The 20,382-nt window shown below is 41.4% G+C and overlaps 3 protein-coding genes and 2 non-coding genes across 9 annotated transcripts in view; 4 read left to right on the plus strand and 1 right to left on the minus strand.

Moving 5' to 3' along the window:
• Nucleotides 1–20,382, plus strand: part of LOC142385517 (NLR family CARD domain-containing protein 3-like) — a 369,716-nt gene that overhangs the window by 47,232 nt on the left and 302,102 nt on the right. The window lies entirely within an intron of this gene.
• On the plus strand, nt 3,312–5,613 carry LOC142385518 (ribonuclease inhibitor-like). The gene is made up of 4 exons (XM_075472133.1): nt 3,312–3,715; nt 3,859–4,032; nt 4,176–4,349; nt 4,486–5,613. Exons 1-4 carry the CDS (start codon nt 3,438–3,440, stop codon nt 4,505–4,507), a joined length of 648 nt encoding a protein of 215 aa, XP_075328248.1. The 5' UTR covers nt 3,312–3,437; the 3' UTR covers nt 4,508–5,613.
• On the plus strand, nt 16,951–17,024 carry trnan-guu (transfer RNA asparagine (anticodon GUU)). Its single transcript has one exon. It is a non-coding gene; the product is annotated as a tRNA-Asn (tRNA).
• trnan-guu (transfer RNA asparagine (anticodon GUU)) lies at nt 17,469–17,542 on the plus strand. The gene has a single exon. It is a non-coding gene; the product is annotated as a tRNA-Asn (tRNA).
• Nucleotides 19,461–20,382, minus strand: part of LOC142385514 (protein NLRC3-like) — a 31,157-nt gene continuing 30,235 nt past the window's right edge. For all 3 annotated transcript variants that reach the window (XM_075472123.1, XM_075472124.1, XM_075472122.1), the window contains 2 exons: nt 20,098–20,271; nt 19,461–19,944 (listed from right to left, as the gene is read on the minus strand). In XM_075472123.1, coding sequence (XP_075328238.1) covers nt 19,935–19,944; nt 20,098–20,271 — 184 coding nt within the window. In that variant the 3' untranslated portion in view covers nt 19,461–19,934. The remainder of the gene's footprint in view (nt 19,945–20,097; nt 20,272–20,382) is intronic.

A 20,382-nucleotide genomic window follows, 5' to 3' on the forward strand; every position in this document is an offset into this window, starting at 1 on the left:
CTCCAATGGTGTAGAAAGATTTGGGTTGCAAGATAGAGAGTTGAAAGAGTACATTTAGTTAAGTCTAGAAGGCAAAAAGAGATGGAGAAATTGGTTAAGGAGTTGATAGATCACTGATCTATATAGGGAGTATAGGGAATTATTCACTGAGTGGTTCATTTTTTCTTTAGCGCAAGTTTCTTGTGTTTACCTTAAATCCAGTAGCAAAACATAACAATAAAAGGTTTTATACAACCATAAACTATTTAAAAATATAAAGTGACCGTACAATTGGCAGAAGTAAGTGACACACTAGTGACAGAGCTGGATTCAAATATGATTTTTGGAAAGGCACATAATGGATTAAAACTGGTTTGTTCACAGTGTTATGTGGAGGGTGTGAAGTGTTTTCCGGGTTATTGAGCAGCCTCAGCAACATTCTTCCTTCCATACTCTGCTCCTGGGGCTGCAGAGCAGTTTGTTTGTCTCTCTGGCTCTGATGCTGCTGCCCCAACAGATGCTGCGAGGCACATCACACTTTCCACCACAGACCTATAGGAGATATGGGGATGTGCAACACCCTGATGCAAATGTTGTACGGCATTAGCTTCCTCCAGGTTAATGATTTTAAAGGAAAAGAAGGAAAATGTCTGTTTGGTTTGTCTTTCTTTTACTTTTGTAAAGCTGTAGTTTTGTGTTGACTCAGTTTTTGCTCTACTTCCATGTTCTGTATTCCAGTCATGTTTCTAATGAAATCAGCTCCTCTTCTGTATCTTGTTAGCTTTACTTCCTATTTTATTTGGGAACTTGCTTCACGTTTATATCCGGTTCAGCTGTGCTTCTCTCTCTTGCTTTCCTCCAACTCCTTATCCCATTTCTCAGTTTCCACAGAGGCTGAATGAAGGAGACATTTGTACGCTCAGCAATTTATCAGAGAGCAGACACTCAGATTTAAGTTGAAGAAGAACAGATCTGTAGCTTCAGCTTTGTAGCTTCCTGCTGAAGATGGGGGAGGTCTCCCAACCATCAGCCTCAAACTCCACTGATTCTGATAGTTAGTCAAAGCGTCCATCAGCATCCATTAATCAGCCAAACTGATCAATCAGTCCACCTCTGGATGCTTCCAACACTTTTCTAAGGCTCTGTAATGTTTGCACTGACTGAGATATTCAAACACAACAAGTCACAGTAACAAGTTCTGCTGCTGTCGACTCTTTAAAGAAGTTTGATTCCATGATTACATTAAACATCACTGCACCATGTTTTTGTGCCTTTAACCTTCAATAAAACAGTGAACCTGATCTCCATTTCTATCAGTTTGTTCCCATTTGCTCCAAAGTTCCTCCTGACATGTTTGTTTTCTTTGAAACTTGAATCATTTGGCTGCACAACATGAGTTTGTATGGATGGAGCCACTGGTGGAGCTGGCAGAGTTAAGAGCTGAAGTCACTCCGTCTTTATTGAAGCAGCAGCATGTTGTCATTAATATTAATGAGAGCTCTTTTTCACTTGTTCTGTTGGACTGTTTTAACCTGCATCCTGTTGGCTTCAGCTCACATGTTTTATTCTTTATTCAGATTGGAGCTCTGCAGGTTGTCAGAGATCAGCTGTGCTTCTGTGGTCTCTGCTCTGAAGTCCAACCCCTCCCATCTGACAGAACTGGACCTGAGCTGGAACACCATCAGTGACTCTGCAGAGAAGGAGCTGTGCAGCTTTCTGCAGAGTCCTCACTGTGGACTGAAGACTCTGAGGTCAGACACCATGTTTTAGTTGTTTGTTCAGATTAATATGATGTGAAAGCTGTGCTGGTCTTCATGGTAAATCTGTTTTCTTCTTCAGTGGTTTAGTTGATGAAATGATGATTCATTAAATAATGAGAAAACACAGTGAATCTGTCAGACAGAAACAAATCTAGAATCACTGGCTGATGCTTCTAGAGCTCCAGAGTTGGTGAATATTTCTGTCTGAAACAATAACAACAGTTTGGAGCAGCAAAACTCCAAAAGCCCGTTAATCAGCTGATACTAACAAACTCCCCTCCAACACTGTTGGAAATGAACGATCTTTGACTTGGTTAGAAAGCAGCTTTCATCACAGCAGCAGTTATCTTCAGTCAGATTCATTCATGATGACAAAATCCAGCCAAAAAGCTTCTCCCACTAATAACTGAAAGGAAATCACTTTCAGTTGAGCTTTATTTCATGAATTCTATCAATAATTCCCTCTGATACACAATGTCAAGTCCAACTGAAAGTGATGCTGACATTTAGTGACTGTGAGGAAAACACAAAGAAGAGTTTATCAGAAGAAGAATTACATGATTGGACGATGGATGGAAGAAAAGCTGTGAGCTAACTTGTTGCTAGGTAACAGCAGATGGAAGGAGGCTGTGAGTGTGTGTGAGCAGCTTTCCATCAGGTGAGAAATGTGTGAAAACATGGAGCAGAGTCAGTGTTTGATAGCTGTGCAGCCAAAGAGAAGCTGAACAGGTGAAGTGCTGCGACCCTGTGCAGGTGAGCCCAACACAGACACAAAGGATGATCACTGAGCTGCCATGAAGGAGGGAGGCAGGGACTGCTGCATCACTGCAGATACATGCTGTTCTGTTCCCCTGCTGGCTGTGTGGGAGCTGTTCCCAGCTGTTTTATTCAGTAAGAGCTCAGAGTTGCTGTGAGCAGCATGTGAGTGAATGCAGGCTGAGAAACAGCAGATAAGAAACATGAAGCTTCATCAGTTTCTTTGAGGAACAAAAAATGAGATTCAAAGTGAAAAAAAGTGCAGCAGACGTTTATTTCAGTTTGAATGTAAAGTTCATTCTTCTTTCATAGTGTTTTATTTCCACTTTAGTCTCATTTCTTCATATTTGAGATGTTTTCTGTTTTCAGATTCAAACTTTCTGTCAGATTCTGAACTTTTTTCCACCTTCTGATCCGTTTTTTCACTTTCAAACTTTTGCTGCTGACCTGCTTTGAGAGCCAGGACGTCAGCTGACAGGGGGGTTAAATCCTGACTGCCAGAATACCTGACTGATTCTGATAGTTAGCCAAAGCGTCCATCAGCATCCATTAATCAGCCAAACTGATCAATCAGTCCACCTCTGGATGGTTCCAACACTTTTCTAAGGCTCTGTAATGTTTGCACTGACTGAGATATTCAAACACAACAAGTCACAGTAACAAGTTCTGCTGCTGTCGACTCTTTAAAGAAGTTTGATTCCATGATTCCATTAAACATCGCTGCACCATGTTTTTGTGCCTTTAACCTTCAATAAAACAGTGAACCTGATCTCCATTTCTATCAGTTTGTTCCCATTTGCTCCAAAGTTCCTCCTGACATGTTTGTTTTCTTTGAAACTTGAATCTTTTGGCTGCACAACATGAGTTTGTATGGATGGAGCCACTGGTGGAGCTGGCAGAGTTTAAGAGCTGAAGTCACTCCGTCTTTATTGAAGCAGCAGCATGTTGTCATTAATATTAATGAGAGCTCTTTTTCACTTGTTCTGTTGGACTGTTTTAACCTGCATCCTGTTGGCTTCAGCTCACATGTTTTATTCTTTATTCAGATTGAGGGGCTGCAGTTTGTCAGAGATCAGCTGTGCTTCTGTGGTCTCTGCTCTGAAGTCCAACCCCTCCCATCTGACAGAACTGGACCTGAGCGGGAACACCATCAGTGACTCTGCAGAGAAGGAGCTGTGCAGCTTTCTGCAGAGTCCTCACTGTGGACTGAAGACTCTGAGGTCAGACACCATGTTTTAGTTGTTTGTTCAGATTAATATGATGTGAAAGTTGTGCTGGTCTTCATGGTAAAGTCTGTTTTCTTCTTCAGGGGTTTAGTTGATGAAATGATGATTTATTAGATAATGTTTTATTCTTTATTCAGATTGAGGGGCTGCAGTTTGTCAGAGATCAGCTGTGCTTCTGTGGTCTCTGCTCTGAAGTCCAACCCCTCCCATCTGACAGAACTGGACCTGAGCGGGAACACCATCAGAGACTCTGTAGCGAAGGAGCTGCGCAGCTTTCTGCAGAGTCCTCACTGTGGACTGAAGACTCTGAGGTCAGACACCATGTTTTAGTTGTTTGTTCAAATTAATATGATGTGAAAGTTGTGCTAGTCTTCATGGTAAAATCTGTTTTCTTCTTCAGTGGTTCAATTGATGAAATGATGATTTATTCGATAATGTTTTATTCTTTATTCAGATTGGAGTGCTGCAGTTTGTCAAAGATCAGCTGTGCTTCTCTGGTCTCTGCTCTGAAGTCCAACCCCTCCCATCTGACAGAACTGGACCTGAGTTACAACAACCTGAAGGAATCAGATATGAAGGAGCTGTTTGAGCTTGTGGAGAGTCCACACAACAAACTGCAGACTCTGAGGTCAGTAGAGGGTTGGAGGTCCATGCAGCTCTCAGCTGTATTTTATTAGACTTTATTTATTATTTATTAAAGCTGATGGCAGCTGAGGATGCTCTGAAACCCTCCTTTATCTCCTCTCTCTTTCTTCTCTCTACAGATGGAAGCCATCTGTTCAGTGATGGTGATGAACAGGACGATGTGAGCTGAGAGGATGAAGCAGCAGCAGCTTGTGTGCAGAGAGACTCTGACTGGATGATGATGTATATCATGTTGATGTGTTTATATTCTGTGTTTTTCTTCCTTTGGAATAATAAAGTTAAAGTTGTTAGAAATTATCAGTAATGAAATGATCCATAAATCCAGCTGCCATCACTACCTGCAGTTCCACCTGAATTTAAAGAAAAGCCAGCGTGTAAAATCTGTCACCTGTTTTATTCTCTTTGCTTCCAGCTTGACCTGGTTAAATCTCACTTTGTTTGATTCTGATGGATTTGATAAACATCCATCAGTGGAAATGAGAAGCTGTCAGTGTGATTGCCTTCTTTTATGATTTTATTGCCTTCTTGTGATTTTATGTAGCTGTACAGCACTTTGAATTGCCTTGTGTATGAATTGTGCTCTAGAAATAAAATTGCCTTGCCTTGATTCAGTCAGAGACGAGCAGCTTTAGAGACAACTAAGCTGAATGAAATGTGGGGACCTGGAAGGAAGATCTTTCTCTCTTTTCACTTTGGATGTTTTCATCTGAAGGTTTTTGTACAGGCTGCAGGGATCATTTCTCCCTGTGGAGACCAGACTTCCAACACCTGCAGCAGTAGGTGGCTGAATGATGGAGTTTAACTTTCTGTATCTGCAACTCACAGCTGCTCTGTTTATTCACAGCTGAGAAATCATCTTCCTGGGGATGACCATAACCTTTATAAACATCACCGCTATCTTTATTAATATCAAGAATCAGTCTGAATGTTTCTGGTTCTTTCTTCTGGTACCAGAATACATCACCATTAATGACCAACTCTCCTGGTCAGTGTTAACAGGTCCTGAATCAGCTCTGCTGCCATGGCAACCAGTGCTGTAGAGACACAGACAGACAGATGAAGTGACAGTGTTTGCTCCAGGTGGAGTTTGTTGGCTCCTGATTGGCTGGAAACACTCACCTGAACACAGACAGCACAGAGCAGCGGCTGGGAGGAAAAGCATTTTGTGCAGCGCTGCTTCCTCTGGTGAACCTGGGGAGAAGTGACGCTCTGATGCAGCTCAGGCCGAACAAGGACGAGCTGTGAGATCAGAGCAGGGCCCCCCCCCCGTGCTTTCTGACAGCTCCTCAGAGCTCCCATCAGCCCCTGCGGCCCACAGAAGTCCGCTGCTGCTGAGTGACAGCTCAGCTGAAGCTGCTGTGTGGTTTCATGGTCTTCATTTGAATCTGACGGCAGATGAAAAACAAATCGGGGTCACATGATGCAGAAAGCCTAAAAAGCATTCATGTTCCCACAAACACATTCAGCTTGGTGGTGAATTTAGTAACACACTCTGTTATCAGTTGTTTAACAGCTGGGATGAAAATGCACAACTACAAATCCACACAGCTCCTCAACTCTGATTGAACTCTTCAACGTGTTTGACTTCATTCAAACACATTGAACACATTTTTTTTATTTTTTATTTTTTTATTATATACTTATTATACACTTATTTATCCAGTGTTTTTCCTCATGGGGATCTTCCACACCGGGGACTATGCCCACTCGGTCTGTGGGGTCATCAGTGATGACATGTTTAGCCGCATGTCGTCCTACAATCGCTGGTTGTCTAGATGGTGTCCAGCAAACAACGTGGGCTACAGAGATAATTGGCAATCTTTCTGGAGAAAACCTGGTCTGATGAGGAGAGACGGCATCCATCCCACTTTGGAAGGAGCAGCTCTCAATTCTAGAAATATGGACAAATTTATTTGCCACCCTAAAACATGACAACCCAGGGCTCAGACCAGGATGCAGAGTTGTAGTCTTACACACTTCTCTGCAGCTTCCCACCTGCTGCTACCCACCCAATCAATTAACACAAAAGGAGCAAATCCTCTTGGGAAAAAAGAAATTATTAAAACAAAAACTTTAACTAAACAAAAACATCAAACTATTAAATGTGGTTTGCTGAAAATCAGATCTCTCCTTTCGAAGTCTCTGTTAGTGAATGAGTTGATTTGTGATCATCATATTGATATATTTTGTCTTACAGAAACCTGGCTGCAGCAGGAGGATCATGTTAGCATTAATGAAGCAACTCCCTCTGACTGTTTAAATGTTCACGTTCCTGGAACCACAGGCAGAGGAGGAGGAGTGGCAGCTATTTTCAGATCAGGGTTACTAATCAGTCCCAGACCCAAGATTAGTTTGAGCTCTTTTGAATCTCTGATTCTCAGTTTTTCCCACGCAAAGTGGAAATCCCAGAAACCTCTTGTGTTTGTTGTTGTGTATCGTCCACCTGGCCCTTATTCTGAGTTTCTGTCTGAATTCTCAGAGTTTTTATCCCAATTAATGCTGAGTACAGATAAAGTCATTGTAGTGGGTGACTTTAATATTCATGTAGATGTTGAAAATGACAGCCTGAATATGAACTTTAATTCTATATTAGACTCTATTGGATTTTCTCAGAGTGTTCATGGACCGACTCACTGCCTTAATCACACCCTTGATCTTGTTCTGACTTATGGCATTGAGAGTGAACAGTTAACAGTGTTCCCTCATAACCCTGTCTTATCTGACCATTTTCTGATAACCTTTGAGTTTACATTACTTGACTATACAGTTTCTGAGAAGAAATTTACATATAGAAGGTGTCTATCAGAGGATGCTGTAACCAGATTTAAAGAATTAATTCCATCATCCTTTTCTTCACTGCCATGTGCAGATATGACAGAGGACGACTACCTAAACTTTACTCCAGCAACACTTGACTCTCTTGTTGACAGCACTATAGTTTCAATGCGTACAGCACTGGACAATGTTGCCCCTCTGAAAAGGAAGGTAATCAGTCAGAAGAGGTTGGCTCCTTGGTATAATTCACAGCTGCTTTAAAGCAGACTGCAAGAAAGCTGGAGAGACAGTGGCGTTCCTCTAATTAAGAAGAGTCTCAGTTAGTCTGGAAAGATAGTTTAACAATGTATAAGAAAGCCCTTCGTAAAGCTAGAACTGCTTATTATTCATCATTGATAGAAGAGAATAAGAACAATCCCAGGTTTCTTTTCAGCACTGTAGCCAGTCTGACTAAGAGTCCGAGCTCTGCTGAGCCAGTTATTCCTTTAACTCTCAGCAGTGATGATTTCATGAGCTTCTTTATTAATAAAATTGTTTCTATCAGAGAGAAGATTGATGGAGTCCTTCCCACTATTATTAGTGATGTATCATCAAGTACAGCAGCTTTAGAAGTATCTTTAGAACCTGATTTATATTTAGACGGCTTCTGTCCAGTTGATCTCTCTGAACTAACAACAGCAATAGTCTCTTCTAAACCATCAACTTGTGTTTTAGACCCAATCCCAACCAGACTGTTCAAGGAGGTTTTCCCATTAATTGACACTTCCATATTGGATTTGATCAATCTGTCTTTGTTGACAGGATATGTACCTCAGACTTTTAAGGTTGCTGTAATTAAACCTTTACTTAAAAAACCTACTCTTGATTCAGAAGTGTTGGCTCATTATAGACCTATATCCAATCTCCCTTTTATGTCTAAAGTTCTTGAAAAAATAGTTGCAGCTCAGCTTTGTGATCACTTACACAGAAATAATCTGTTTGAAGAGTTTCAGTCAGGATTCATAGTGCATCATAGCACAGAAACTGCACTGCTGAAAGTTACCAATGATCTCCTCTTAGCCTCTGATAGCGGACTTGTGTCTGTGCTTGTCCTGTTGGATCTCAGTGCTGCATTTGATACGGTCGATCACAGTATCTTATTACAGAGACTTGAACATGTTATTGGGATTAAAGGAACTGCATTAGGCTGGTTTAAGTCATATTTATCTGATAGATTTCAGTTTGTTCTTGTAAATGAAGAATCTTCCTCACACACCAGAGTAAGTCATGGAGTTCCTCAGGGTTCTGTGCTTGGACCGATTCTTTTCACTTTATACATGCTTCCATTAGGTAACATTATTAGACAGCATGGCATAAATTTCCATTGCTATGCTGATGATACTCAGCTGTACTTATCTATAAAACCAGATGAACCCAATAGGTTGGTCAGACTACAAGCATGTCTTAAAGACATAAAGACCTGGATGACTCAGAACTGTGCTTCTAAATTCAGACAAAACTGAAGTCGTTATCTTTGGACCTGAGCGCTTCAGGGAGAAATTGTCTAGCTATATAGTTACTCTAGATGGTATTTCCTTGGCTTCTAGTTCTACAGTGAGGAACCTTGGAGTTATTTTTGACCAGAATTTATCATTTGACTCGCATATAAAACAGGTTTCTAGGACTGCCTTCTTTCATCTTCGTAATATTGTTAAAATCAGGAACATCTTGTCTCAGAGTGATGCAGAAAAATTAGTCCATGCATTTGTTACTTCAAGATTGGACTACTGTAATTCTTTATTATTGGGCTGTCCCACATATTCTCTGAAAAGCCTTCAGCTGATCCAAAATGCTGCAGCCAGAGTTCTGATGAGAACTAACAGGAGAGATCATATTTCTCCAGTTTTAGCTTCTCTTCATTGGCTCCCTGTTAAATTCAGAATAGAATTTAAGATTCTTCTCCTTACATATAAAGCTCTTAATGACCGAGCTCCATCATATCTTAAAGATCTCATTGTAAGATATTTTCCTAACAGAGCACTTCGTTCCCAAACTGCAGGTTTACTTGAGGTTCCCAGAGTTTCTAAAAGTAGAATGGGAGGCAGAGCCTTCAGTTATCAGGCCCCTCTATTGTGGAATAAGCTGCCAGTAAATGTCCGGGAAGCAGACACCCTTTCCACTTTTAAGACCAGGCTTAAAACTTTCCTTTTTTATAAAGCTTATAGTTAGGTCTGTTGAATCTGATAGTGTGTCTGCTAGTGTGTCTTGTTCTGCCTCCACCTCTGGCACCCTCTATACTTTCATTACCCCCTACCCGAACCAGGGTTTGAATCCCATTCCCGCTTATCTTACCTCTTTTATTTCTCCCCCTACCCGAACCAGGGTTTGCATCCCCACCCCGCTGTGACTGGTGTGCAGTTGGTGAGAGGCTGGGGTAGCTTGTGGCTGTAAAAAGATGGTTGTTGTGGTGTGAGGAGCAGATCTATATAGGGAGTATAGGGAATTACTCACTGAGTCTGGTCCTTTATTTATTTATTTATTTATTTTTTCGTTAGCACAAGTTTCTTGTGTTTACCTTGAATAGGGATGGCTCAGGTGATCCTGAAACATCCCATAGTTAAGCTGCTATAGGCCTAGACTGCTGGGGGGCCTCATCTGTCACCTTTCCTCACTTTACTCTCTTTATGTATATGTGATATTATTGTGGTCATTAACTCGTGTTTCCCTGTTCCAACAGATATCCTTTGAATGGTGTTACAGTGCGCCCCCCCCCCTTTCTGTCTTCTCAAACCCCAGCTGGTGGAGGCGGATGGCCACCCTTCCTGAGTGGTTCTGCCAGAGGTTTCTTCCTGTTAAAAGGGAGTCGTTTCTCTCCACAGTCGCCTCAGGCACGCTCAGGCCGGGAGATTGGACCAAAAAACAAAAAGTTTTCAGTGCAATCTGTTGGTTTTCTTAGCTAGGAAATTGTTTTTGAATTGGCTCTATATGAACGAATTGGATTATTTTATGAATCATGATTATTATTAATTAATTGAATTCCAACTGGCTTGAATTGGACTTTATTATCTAAGTGCCTTGAGATGACATTTGTTGTATTTGGTGCTATATAAATAAAAATGAATTGAATTGAATTGAATTGAATTACTGTGGGGATGGCCCTGGTTCGGGGGGGCTGGGGGATCCTGCACTGCAGCCCTGGCTGTGGTGTGGATGCCGGCCTGCCCTGATCTGGGTGGTTCCCCGTGGTGACGGCCTCTGTGGTCATTGGTGGGCTGGCTCCCGGTGTGGACAGATCCCCAAGATACCGTTTCCTCACTTCAGCGTCAAGCCAGGTTTTAATGATGATTTTAATGTTGATTGTTGTTGATATTGACGTTGCTCATGTTGGGGGTGGTGGGTGGTATGTGTGCAGTGTGGTTGTCGGTGTGATGTCGTGTGTGAATTGATGCATGAATTTGATTATTGATTTTATTATGTAAAGCACTTTGTGCTGCTTTTTAGTATGAAAGGTGCTATGTAAATAAAGTTTGAGTTGATTTGATTTGATTCAATAATGGAGCTGAATTTCTATCGACTCATTCTTTTCCCACTCTGTGTTCTGACATGATGGATTTAGTTTGTCATGTTGTTCTTCATCGTGTTTCCATCATGCAAACAAAGTGCTGTCAGTGTTCAGCTCTCAGACAGTTCACCTTCAGTTCCACTGACACACTGATGCTGGGAATTCCTTTCAAACGGACATTTTTATCAGTGCTGCAGTCTGTCCTTCACTCACATGGTGGGAACCTGAGATTTCCTCTGACTCCCAAACACAACTACATTGCTGTCACTGTGCTGCTTATTGGGCTGTGAATGTTGTCAGAGCAGCTTTTCAGCAACAAGCTGCAGATGTGGCTGTTGTGCTGCTTCTGATTCACAGTCAGTGTGGACAATATGGAAAGTGGAGCTCAAGAGGAGCAGCTGAAGCTTCTGCTTCTTCCATCATTACTTAGAGAGATGACACTGGAATGACACTGAGATGCTTTGGTATTCAGAGCTTTTATGGATTCTTTAAGGGTGGCAGCTTCATGACACTTTCTCCAGTCTGACCCTCACTTGGAACACAATCAGACATACTGGGACATGTGGGAAAGGATCACAGTGTTCATACTGTACATATCTGAGAACATCCACAGGAAGACACTTTATCATGTCTCATGTATCATGTTTTACATGTTGATTCTGTCTTTCAAAGTCAGATTTTTACTAGAATCCATGTTATACACTGTATGCTGACATGTAGAAATAATCCCATTCTACTTGTAAGCAGCTCTTAATAGAAAACAGCATGACTACACTGTTATTACTGTATTATGTTGATGCATGAAAGCAGCTGAATGATTGTGCTGTAAACACTGAGAACAAGCTGCAGATGTGGCTGTTGTGTTACTTTTGACTTCACAGTTTTGCATGACATCACAGTGGAAACATGTCATCAGAGGACATGACATCACTGTAGTTTCTAAAAGCCTGAAAGACAAAGCGCCTGAAAAACAACACGTACTTAAAAAGTCATTTAGACAAACGCTAAAAAACAACAAGCAGAACGAGTCAAAGCAGAATATCCTCTCCTGCACTTCTGTGGGGTGACATAGTAGATGAAGAGATTCTGGAAAATGAGTCTGAGGGTTTCTACATATCTCTCTTTGAAAGTGGCAAAGAGGAAAGTTGTGAGGAACCCGCCAACAGGCCAGAAGCTGTAACAGCGAGCTCAGAACACCATCAATCCCAGGTCTCTGCTGCTTCCAACACACCCACCACAGAAAATCTGCTGTTGTTTGAGGAGCAGTCAGAGGTCTCTGCTGCTGCTGGGACTCCTCACTCAGAGGAGGTCCAGCGTGTGCAGAATCATCCCCAGGCCTCTGCAGCTCAACACGGCAAGAGGAAGGTTACAGATTCAGGAAGCTGTCCCACTCCCCCTCTGTGTATTCTGGAAGAACATGTAGTCCTGCCCTTTTCTGGCTAAAATGAAGAAGCATAATATTAAAATATATAAAAATACACACACACACAGGGATAAGTATTTCACCCTGCCCTGTTGTTGATAATATTTCAATTATGAATGCTAATAGCCTTATGATGATACACCTACTCTTATTAGGTGAACCTGTAAGCCCAAGATGGAGGGAATAACACCAACTCTCGGTCGGACAATCTGAGGGGTGGGTATGAGACATGAGGTAAATACTTTTGTTAGGATGAAAGAATTACATGTGAATAATACAGGCATAATAAACGTCATTAATAAACCTGAGTAAAATCTGATGGTCAATGTTATAACAGTAATATTTGCATTATTTCAAAAGTAGCATTCTTGTGTTAGTTGTAATCTAAGCCTGTGTTATGGAATATATGATTTATGAAGTCTCCGTTGGCCTAATAGCCGTGTGAACAGAGGTGTTCTGCCGAGAAGTGCATTCCCATTCACGGAGCGTGCGTAAACCGTTTCAGGTGTGGATTATTACATTTATCCAAAAAAAAATAATATTGAGCTGACAATGGTGTTTCATTCGTGCATCTTTTTTCACATCTCTTCATGTAAATTAATAATACGTGTACAATTATGATAATCCGACAATTGTAGAGTTTAGAGTATTCCTATTCCTAACTATTTTTATATTATTGGACATATATTCAAAAGTAAGGGCCGTGACTAATACTTTTGTAGTCAACACGAAAGACGGTTGGATACATTTTCTATTAACAATCTCAACTCATTATAGCCCAGATGAAATGATATAAAAATGAACCTGAAACTATGAAATTTGGTTATTTTAATTTTATATACAAATTTGGACTTATTGAGATTTGCATCCGTTAATTCAATTAGGTAAACAAATTATGATGTAGTTATATCATATCATTCCATCACAGACTCTCCTTAAAGTACGACCAGCAGGGGGTGCACTTCTCGGCATAACACCGGCTATAAACATATCCTAGTTTAACGTTTGCTGGCTACGATTTCGCCGGCAGACACAAATACAGTACAATAATATTCTATTGACAAAATACAACCAATAATAATGTTGAATCCTACCTGTGAAAGGTAATCCCCCGACTCCTGTTCGCAACGTCTGTCTCAGCCTCATTAATGGCTGCTCCCTCAGTAATGGCCGCGGCCAAAAAGTCATGGCCGGTCGTAGCCGCGACGCGCTAGCCCTTGCTGCACTAACCTCTGAATCTGTGACGGCAGAGTATGCAGCCAAGCTCTCTGTGACCCGTTCAACCCGGTCACGGGCATCAGAATCGGATATATTGTTTGACTCCACCTGGGCAGCTAACTGTACAGCAAATATGCACACCGCCCCCTACCGTAGCCTACATGATGGGTAGCACGGTCAGCAGGCGTGACGTCACTCTCCTGCGCCGCTCAGATTGCTTTTTCATTATCGAATTGTGGGCAGTATTTTGCATGCAGACCAGAAAACGAAAAAGCAATGTCCGCTTTGTTTTCTTTTTGATTATGGCATAGAATGTGCACTCTTGAAGAAGAAAATTGAAATGCAATAGGATGATTGATTAGTAATTTTATTTATGAGTCAAATAATGCAGCCACATTCTTAAAATGCAAAAGCATTTCTGATAATGCATTTGAATTTTCAACTTTTACATTTCAAATTGAATTTTGGTATCTATTTACTGAGGCATATTTTGAAAATTAAATTTCAAATGTCTTTGTCCTTTTCATTTGAATTAAGTGAAAGAATGAGCAGTCTTGAAGAAGAAAATTGAAATGCAAATAGGATGATTGATTAGTAATTTTATTTATGAGTCAAATAATGCAGCCACGTTCTTAAAATGAAAAAGCATTTCTGATAATGCATTTGAATTTGAATTTTGATTACGATTTGCTTCCATACCAGCTTGATTATTATGTTTTATTATATATAATATACAAAGACACAGGCGCAGTGTGCAGTTGCAACACTGACAGCAATGTCCAACACATGTTAAAATGATGTAGCATAAAATAAGAAGACACATACAAGGCAGTTTAGGCACACAAAGATGTTAAAAGCAGTGGCTTAAGACAAGACGCTAAAAACTTGGGGAAGAAAAACACCCTATAGTCACGAGGTGAGCATCTAGAGGACGCGTGGTGTATTTCGGCACGCGTGCTCAAGCATTATACAGCGCGTCCCGTAAGGAGGAAAAGGGGCGCTTTTTACGGGTGTCCTTATACCACGCGTGATATAAGAAAACAGAACGCGATCGTTAAGATATATAGCGCGTGCTCTCGACGTGTGGATATGACAGCTTTGGCTTGCGATACTCTGAAGCGCAGATGGCGTGACCGCAGTTAATTTTCAGACCCGTTGAGAACTCTAAACTCAACCATAGTGCTATAACTTATTTTAATTAACTCTCTTTACTTTGTATATCTTGTATAGCCTATATTCTTTTTTTACACTTTGTTTTAGATTATTCTATATTAATTATATTTTAATTATATATTATATTAATTATTCTATATTATACTGTATTTTGGATTTATAGAGATCCTATGTGTGTGTTTGGAGCTACTGGGGACTTGAATTTCCCTGAGGGAGTCATCCCAAGGGATAAATAAAGTTCAGTCATGGGACAAATAAACGGGAAATATTTACGTTTTTATTTTCAAAAATAAATATGGACTTCGTCTGTAGTGTGATAATTAGCTTACTACTTTGATGTTTATAATAACCTAAACGTTTGAGAATTAAGCAAGTTATGTCTTGAATGTTTCACCATCAACACAATGTTGTCGGCGAGAGAGCTGCCTGTGGTAAGATGGCGGCCATCTGCGGACGTTCGACTCCGTTGACCAGCAACGCGGACGAGACATCAAGCCATTCTATACATATCTATGGCTGAGAGGCTGCTGCAGCTTAATAACTTCTAATCAGTCCAGCAGGGGGCAGTAATGCTCCTCACACAGCTGGAAGTCATGAGTGGAAATGGTCTCTGAGTTAATAACAGATGTGGAGCAACAACTGGAGGAAAAAGAGAAATAAATCAAATATAAAGGAAACAAAGGAGGAGAAAGAAACTCTTTATCTGTATTATAAAACAGATGTGGAGCAACAACTGGAGGAAAAAGAAAGGGAAATAGAAGCAGCGAATGAATGATTAAAAGAGCTCGAGCAACAACTGCGGCAGACAAAAGAGGAAAAAGAAAAGGACAACTTAGACTGCAAGAAAAAGATTCTGGAGGGCCGTGGAGGAGCACGTGGGCCTGCTCGGGGAAGGGATCTGGAGGCGCACGCTGGTGCTTTTCACGTGGGGGGAAACTTTAGGAGAGAGTGCCGAGCAGCACATCCTGAGGAACGGGGAGCTGATGGCGCTCATCCAGAGGTGTGGGGGCAGGTACCACGTGCTGACCAGCAAAAGAAACAACGCCGTGACCGAAGGCTTGTTTGAGAAGATGGAGGACATAGCTGCTCTGAACAGCAGGATGTCGGTGTAGAGACTGAATTCAACATGTAAAAACTGTGCATTTCCTTTGTTTATGTGAATATATTTGCGTAAATGAGGCAGATGTCGTCATTTCTTCAACACATATCAGAGTTTATCTTGTTTTTCCTCTTCTTTGGGCGTCATGTGTAAAACAGGAAGGGCACTGAGTAGTAAACCGGTGCAAAATACACAAACTTTAAAGTATTTAAAGTATTAATAAAAAAGTGTAATATCTACAGAACTTGAGAATCATGCTCATGTCACACTTTGAGCTTTTTTTTTTCATTAAAACTCTTTTAATCTTTGCAATATTACAACTTATTTGGAATTGATTAAAAAAAAGATTTTAAGTTAAAGTTATTTATTTAAAATGTTGTTGAATATATTTTTGTACATTTAAAAACTGTATTTTCATAATCATATCTTCGTAACAGTGCACCGAAAGCTTATTTTTTAAATATATCCTAAAGTTTTTGCATATTCATATTGGATTTTAACGTAATTTTAAGAGCATTTTTTACACTTTAGCACGTAAACTAATAACAAAGTAAAGTGATAAGTTGCATTTAATACTCATTTTTATTAATAGAAATGTGCAAAAAGTGTGATTGAGCGTATTATTGATAAGATAGCATATTAATGGTATGTAGTTCAAATTTTTAGCATCTATATAAAGCAAAGTCAGTATATTTAATTTTACTGCTTCATCCTGTAAATGTTTATATACACATGTACTGAGGAGTACTTTAAGTTGTTCCACTTCAGCACAAAAATGTACAATAAAAACACTTCAAATTCACATTTTCTACAGTTTAATTAAAACACACTCAGCGTAAAACTGGTTGTTCCAAAATAGTAAAGTTAACTAATCATCACCATTAAAGCAATACAATGTAACTTCTCAAAAAGCCCATTATGGAGCTCCCCCTACAGGCTTGGAGGTAATGTACGGTTACACTGTCGTAAATACAACACCCTTTCGCTTTCACGTTTCACGTTTGTTGACGAACCGGCGAGGAGTCAGAAGGTGCAAGCTATGCCGACCGAGAAGGTAAGAGTAATCAAATGTACCTGGGAGCGTGAGAGGGGTCTATTTGTTTTTGCGGTAGGTGTGCCAGAAAGCAAGTCGAAGTACTTCCGCTCAGCTCCCGGGCCGGTCGAGCAGTTACATAGCGCAGTTTTTCCAACTCAGACCCCCGAAGGGCATAGGAGACAGGCCAATCGTAATATTAAAACTCATTCTAGCCGCACAATTTTTTTCAAGCTGTTATTTTAAGGTAGAAATGTGACTCCCGCCATGAGGGAGCAGTCAAGCTCGAAGCCACGCCCACTGCCAACAAAAGCCAGGCAGAGTCTCTGTGGCGCAATTGGTTAGCGCGTTCGGCTGTTAACTGAAAGGTTGGTGGTTCAAGCCCACCCAGGGACGTTCTGACTTATGCGTATTACAGGAGTTAACGCAAACATTCTGCCGCCAAAACGCTCTCCTTTCGCATTATACATGCTCCTTGGCAAAATATTTCTCCAAGGGTGACCTGTTAAGTGCAGTGTAATGCATGACTCAACCTGGAGGCTCCTCTGTCTTTTGTCAAAATTGCACAAGCAAAGTGAAAAAACAACCTTTTTGTCATGTTGCTATGAAAGTCACACACAAACAAGAAAAAATTCAAAAAGGCTGAGAGACCAAATGAGGGCACTTTCTTTAACAAGTCAGAGCAGGAAGTTATTGACTACTTGTTGTGTGCTACTTTACTTGTTACCTACACAGCAGACATCAACCTTATGACAAACATAAAGAAATCGAACACACACTGTAATTGAAGGGATGAGAGGTTGTAATGATCGAGGCCACGCCCACAGACAACTACAGCAAGTCTCTGTGGCGCAATCGGCCAGCGCGTTCGGCTGTTAACCGAAAGGTTGGTGGTTCGAGCCCACCCAGGGACGAGTGTGTGTACCAACAAATCCACCGGTCAGCAACTAGTTGTAGGGTCGGTAGCAAATCGATAGCTGTAATGGGTGTCTTGTCCCACTGAACCCACAAACTATCCTTTAAGTCATTTGGTTAACAAGAGTTAAGGTGCCAAAGCATGCTGAGCAGTTTGATGAGAGATATTACAATTGTATTGTAACTGGTAATCTTGCTGTATAGCACCTCCTACTTTTCAGTTCAAGTTTGACATAGATCAGCAGCAGTTCACTCAAGTCTCATCACGCAAAAATACAGAACGCTTGCATCTACCGCCATGAGGGGGCAGTCAAGCTCGAAGCCACGCCCACTGCCGAAAAAAGCCAGGCAGAGTCTCTGTGGCGCAATCGGTTAGCGTGTTCGGCTGTTAACCGAAAGGTTGGTGGTTCAAGCCCACCCAGGGCAAATCAAATCAAATCAAACTTTATTTATATCGCACCTTTCATACTAAAAAGCAGCACAAAGTGCTTTACATAATAAAATCAATAATCAAATTCATGCATCAATTCACACACGACATCACACCGACAACCACACTGCACACATACCACCCCCCCCCCCCCCCCAACATGAGCAACATCAATATCAACAACAATCAACATTAAAATCTGGCTTGACGCTGAAGTGAGGAAACGGTATCTTGGGGATCTGTCCACACCGGGAGCCAGCCCACCAATGACCACAGAGGCCGCCACCACGGGGAACCGCCCAGATCAGGGCAGGCCGGCATCCACACCACAGCCAGGGCTGCAGTGCAGGATCCCCCAGCCCCCCCGAACCAGGGCCATCCCCACAGTAATGACCCTACAGACCGAGTGGGCATAGTCCCCGGTGTGGAAGATCCCCATGAGGAAAAACACTGGATAAATAAGTGTATAATTAGTATATAATAAAATAATAATAATAAAAAAAAATGTGTTCAATGTGTTTGAATGAAGTCAAACACGTTGAAGAGTTCAATCAGAGTTGAGGAGCTGTGTGGATTTGTAGTTGTGCATTTTCATCCCAGCTGTTAAACAACAGATAACAGAGTGTGTTACTAAATTCACCACCAAGCTGAATGTGTTTGTGGGAACATGAATGTTTTTTGGGCTTTCTGCATCATGTGACCCTGATTTGTTTTTCATCTGCCGTCAGATTCAAATGAAGAGCATGAAACCACACAGCAGCTTCAGCTGAGCTGCCACTCAGCAGCAGCGGACTTCTCTGTGGGCCGCAGGGGCTGATGGGAGCTCTGAGGAGCTGTTAGAAAGCACGGGGGGGGCCCTGCTCTGATCTCACAGCTCGTCCTTGTTTGGCCTGAGCTGCATCAGAGCGTCACTTCTCCCCAGGTTCACCAGAGGAAGCAGCGCTGCACAAAATGCTTTTCCTCCCAGCCACTGCTCTGTGCTGTCTGTGTTCAGGTGAGTGTTTCCAGCCAACAAACTCCACCTGGAGCAAACACTGTCACTTCATCTGTCTGTCTGTGTCTCTACAGCGCTGGTTGCCATGGCAGCAGAGCTGATTCAGGACCGGTTAACACTGACCAGGAGAGTTGGTCATTAATGGTGATGTATTCTGGTACCAGAAGAAAGAACCAGAAACATTCAGACTGATTCTTGATATTAATAAAGATAGCGGTGATGTTTATAAAGGTTATGGTCATCCCCAGGAAGATGATTTCTCAGCTGTGAATAAACAGAGCAGCTGTGAGTTGCAGATACAGAAAGTTAAACTCCATCATTCAGCCACCTACTGCTGCAGGTGTTGGAAGTCTGGTCTCCACAGGGAGAAATGATCCCTGCAGCCTGTACAAAAACCTTCAGATTAAAACATCCAAAGTGAAAAGAGAGAAAGATCTTCCTTCCAGGTCCCCACATTTCATTCAGGTTAGTTGTCTCTAAAGCTGCTCGTCTCTGACTGAATCAAGGCAAGGCAATTTTATTTCTAGAGCACAATTCGTACACAAGGCAATTCAAAGTGCTGTACAGCTACATAAAATCACAAGAAGGCAATAAAATCATAAAAGAAGGCAATCACACTGACAGCTTCTCATTTCCACTGATGGATGTTTATCAAATCCATCAGAATCAAACAAAGTGAGATGTAACCAGGTCAAGCTGGAAGCAAAGAGAATAAAACAGGTGACAGATTTTACACGCTGGCTTTTCTTTAAATTCAGGTGGAACTGCAGGTAGTGATGGCAGCTGGATTTATGGATCATTTCATTACTGATCATTTCTAACAACTTTAACTTTATTATTCCAAAGGAAGAAAAACACAGAATATAAACACATCAACATGATATACATCATCATCCAGTCAGAGTCTCTCTGCACACAAGCTGCTGCTGCTTCATCCTCTCTGCTCACATCGTCCTGTTCATCACCATCACTCCCACCTGTAGAGAGAAGAAAGAAGAGAGGAGATAAACGAGTGTTTCAGAGCATCCTCAGCTGTCAGCTGCAAACAGCTTTAATAAATATAATAAATAATAAATAAAGTTTAATGAAATACAGCTGAGAGCTGCATGGTCCTCCAACCCTCGACTGACCTCAGAGTCTGCAGTTTGTTGTGTGGACTCTTCACAAGATCAGACAGCTCCTTCACATCTGATTCCTTCAGGAAGTTCATCCTCAGGTCCAGTTCTGTCAGATGGGAGGGGTTGGACTTCAGAGCAGAGACCAGAGAAGCACAGCTGATCTCTGACAAACCGCAGCTGCTCAATCTGAATAAAGAATAAAACATTATTTAATGAATCATCATTTTATCAACTAAACCACTGAAGAAGAAAACAGACTTTACCATGAAGACCAGCACAACTTTCACATCATATTAA

The sequence above is a fragment of the Odontesthes bonariensis genome, chromosome 8 (assembly GCF_027942865.1).
Source record: "Odontesthes bonariensis isolate fOdoBon6 chromosome 8, fOdoBon6.hap1, whole genome shotgun sequence".
Taxonomy (NCBI): domain Eukaryota; kingdom Metazoa; phylum Chordata; class Actinopteri; order Atheriniformes; family Atherinopsidae; genus Odontesthes; species Odontesthes bonariensis.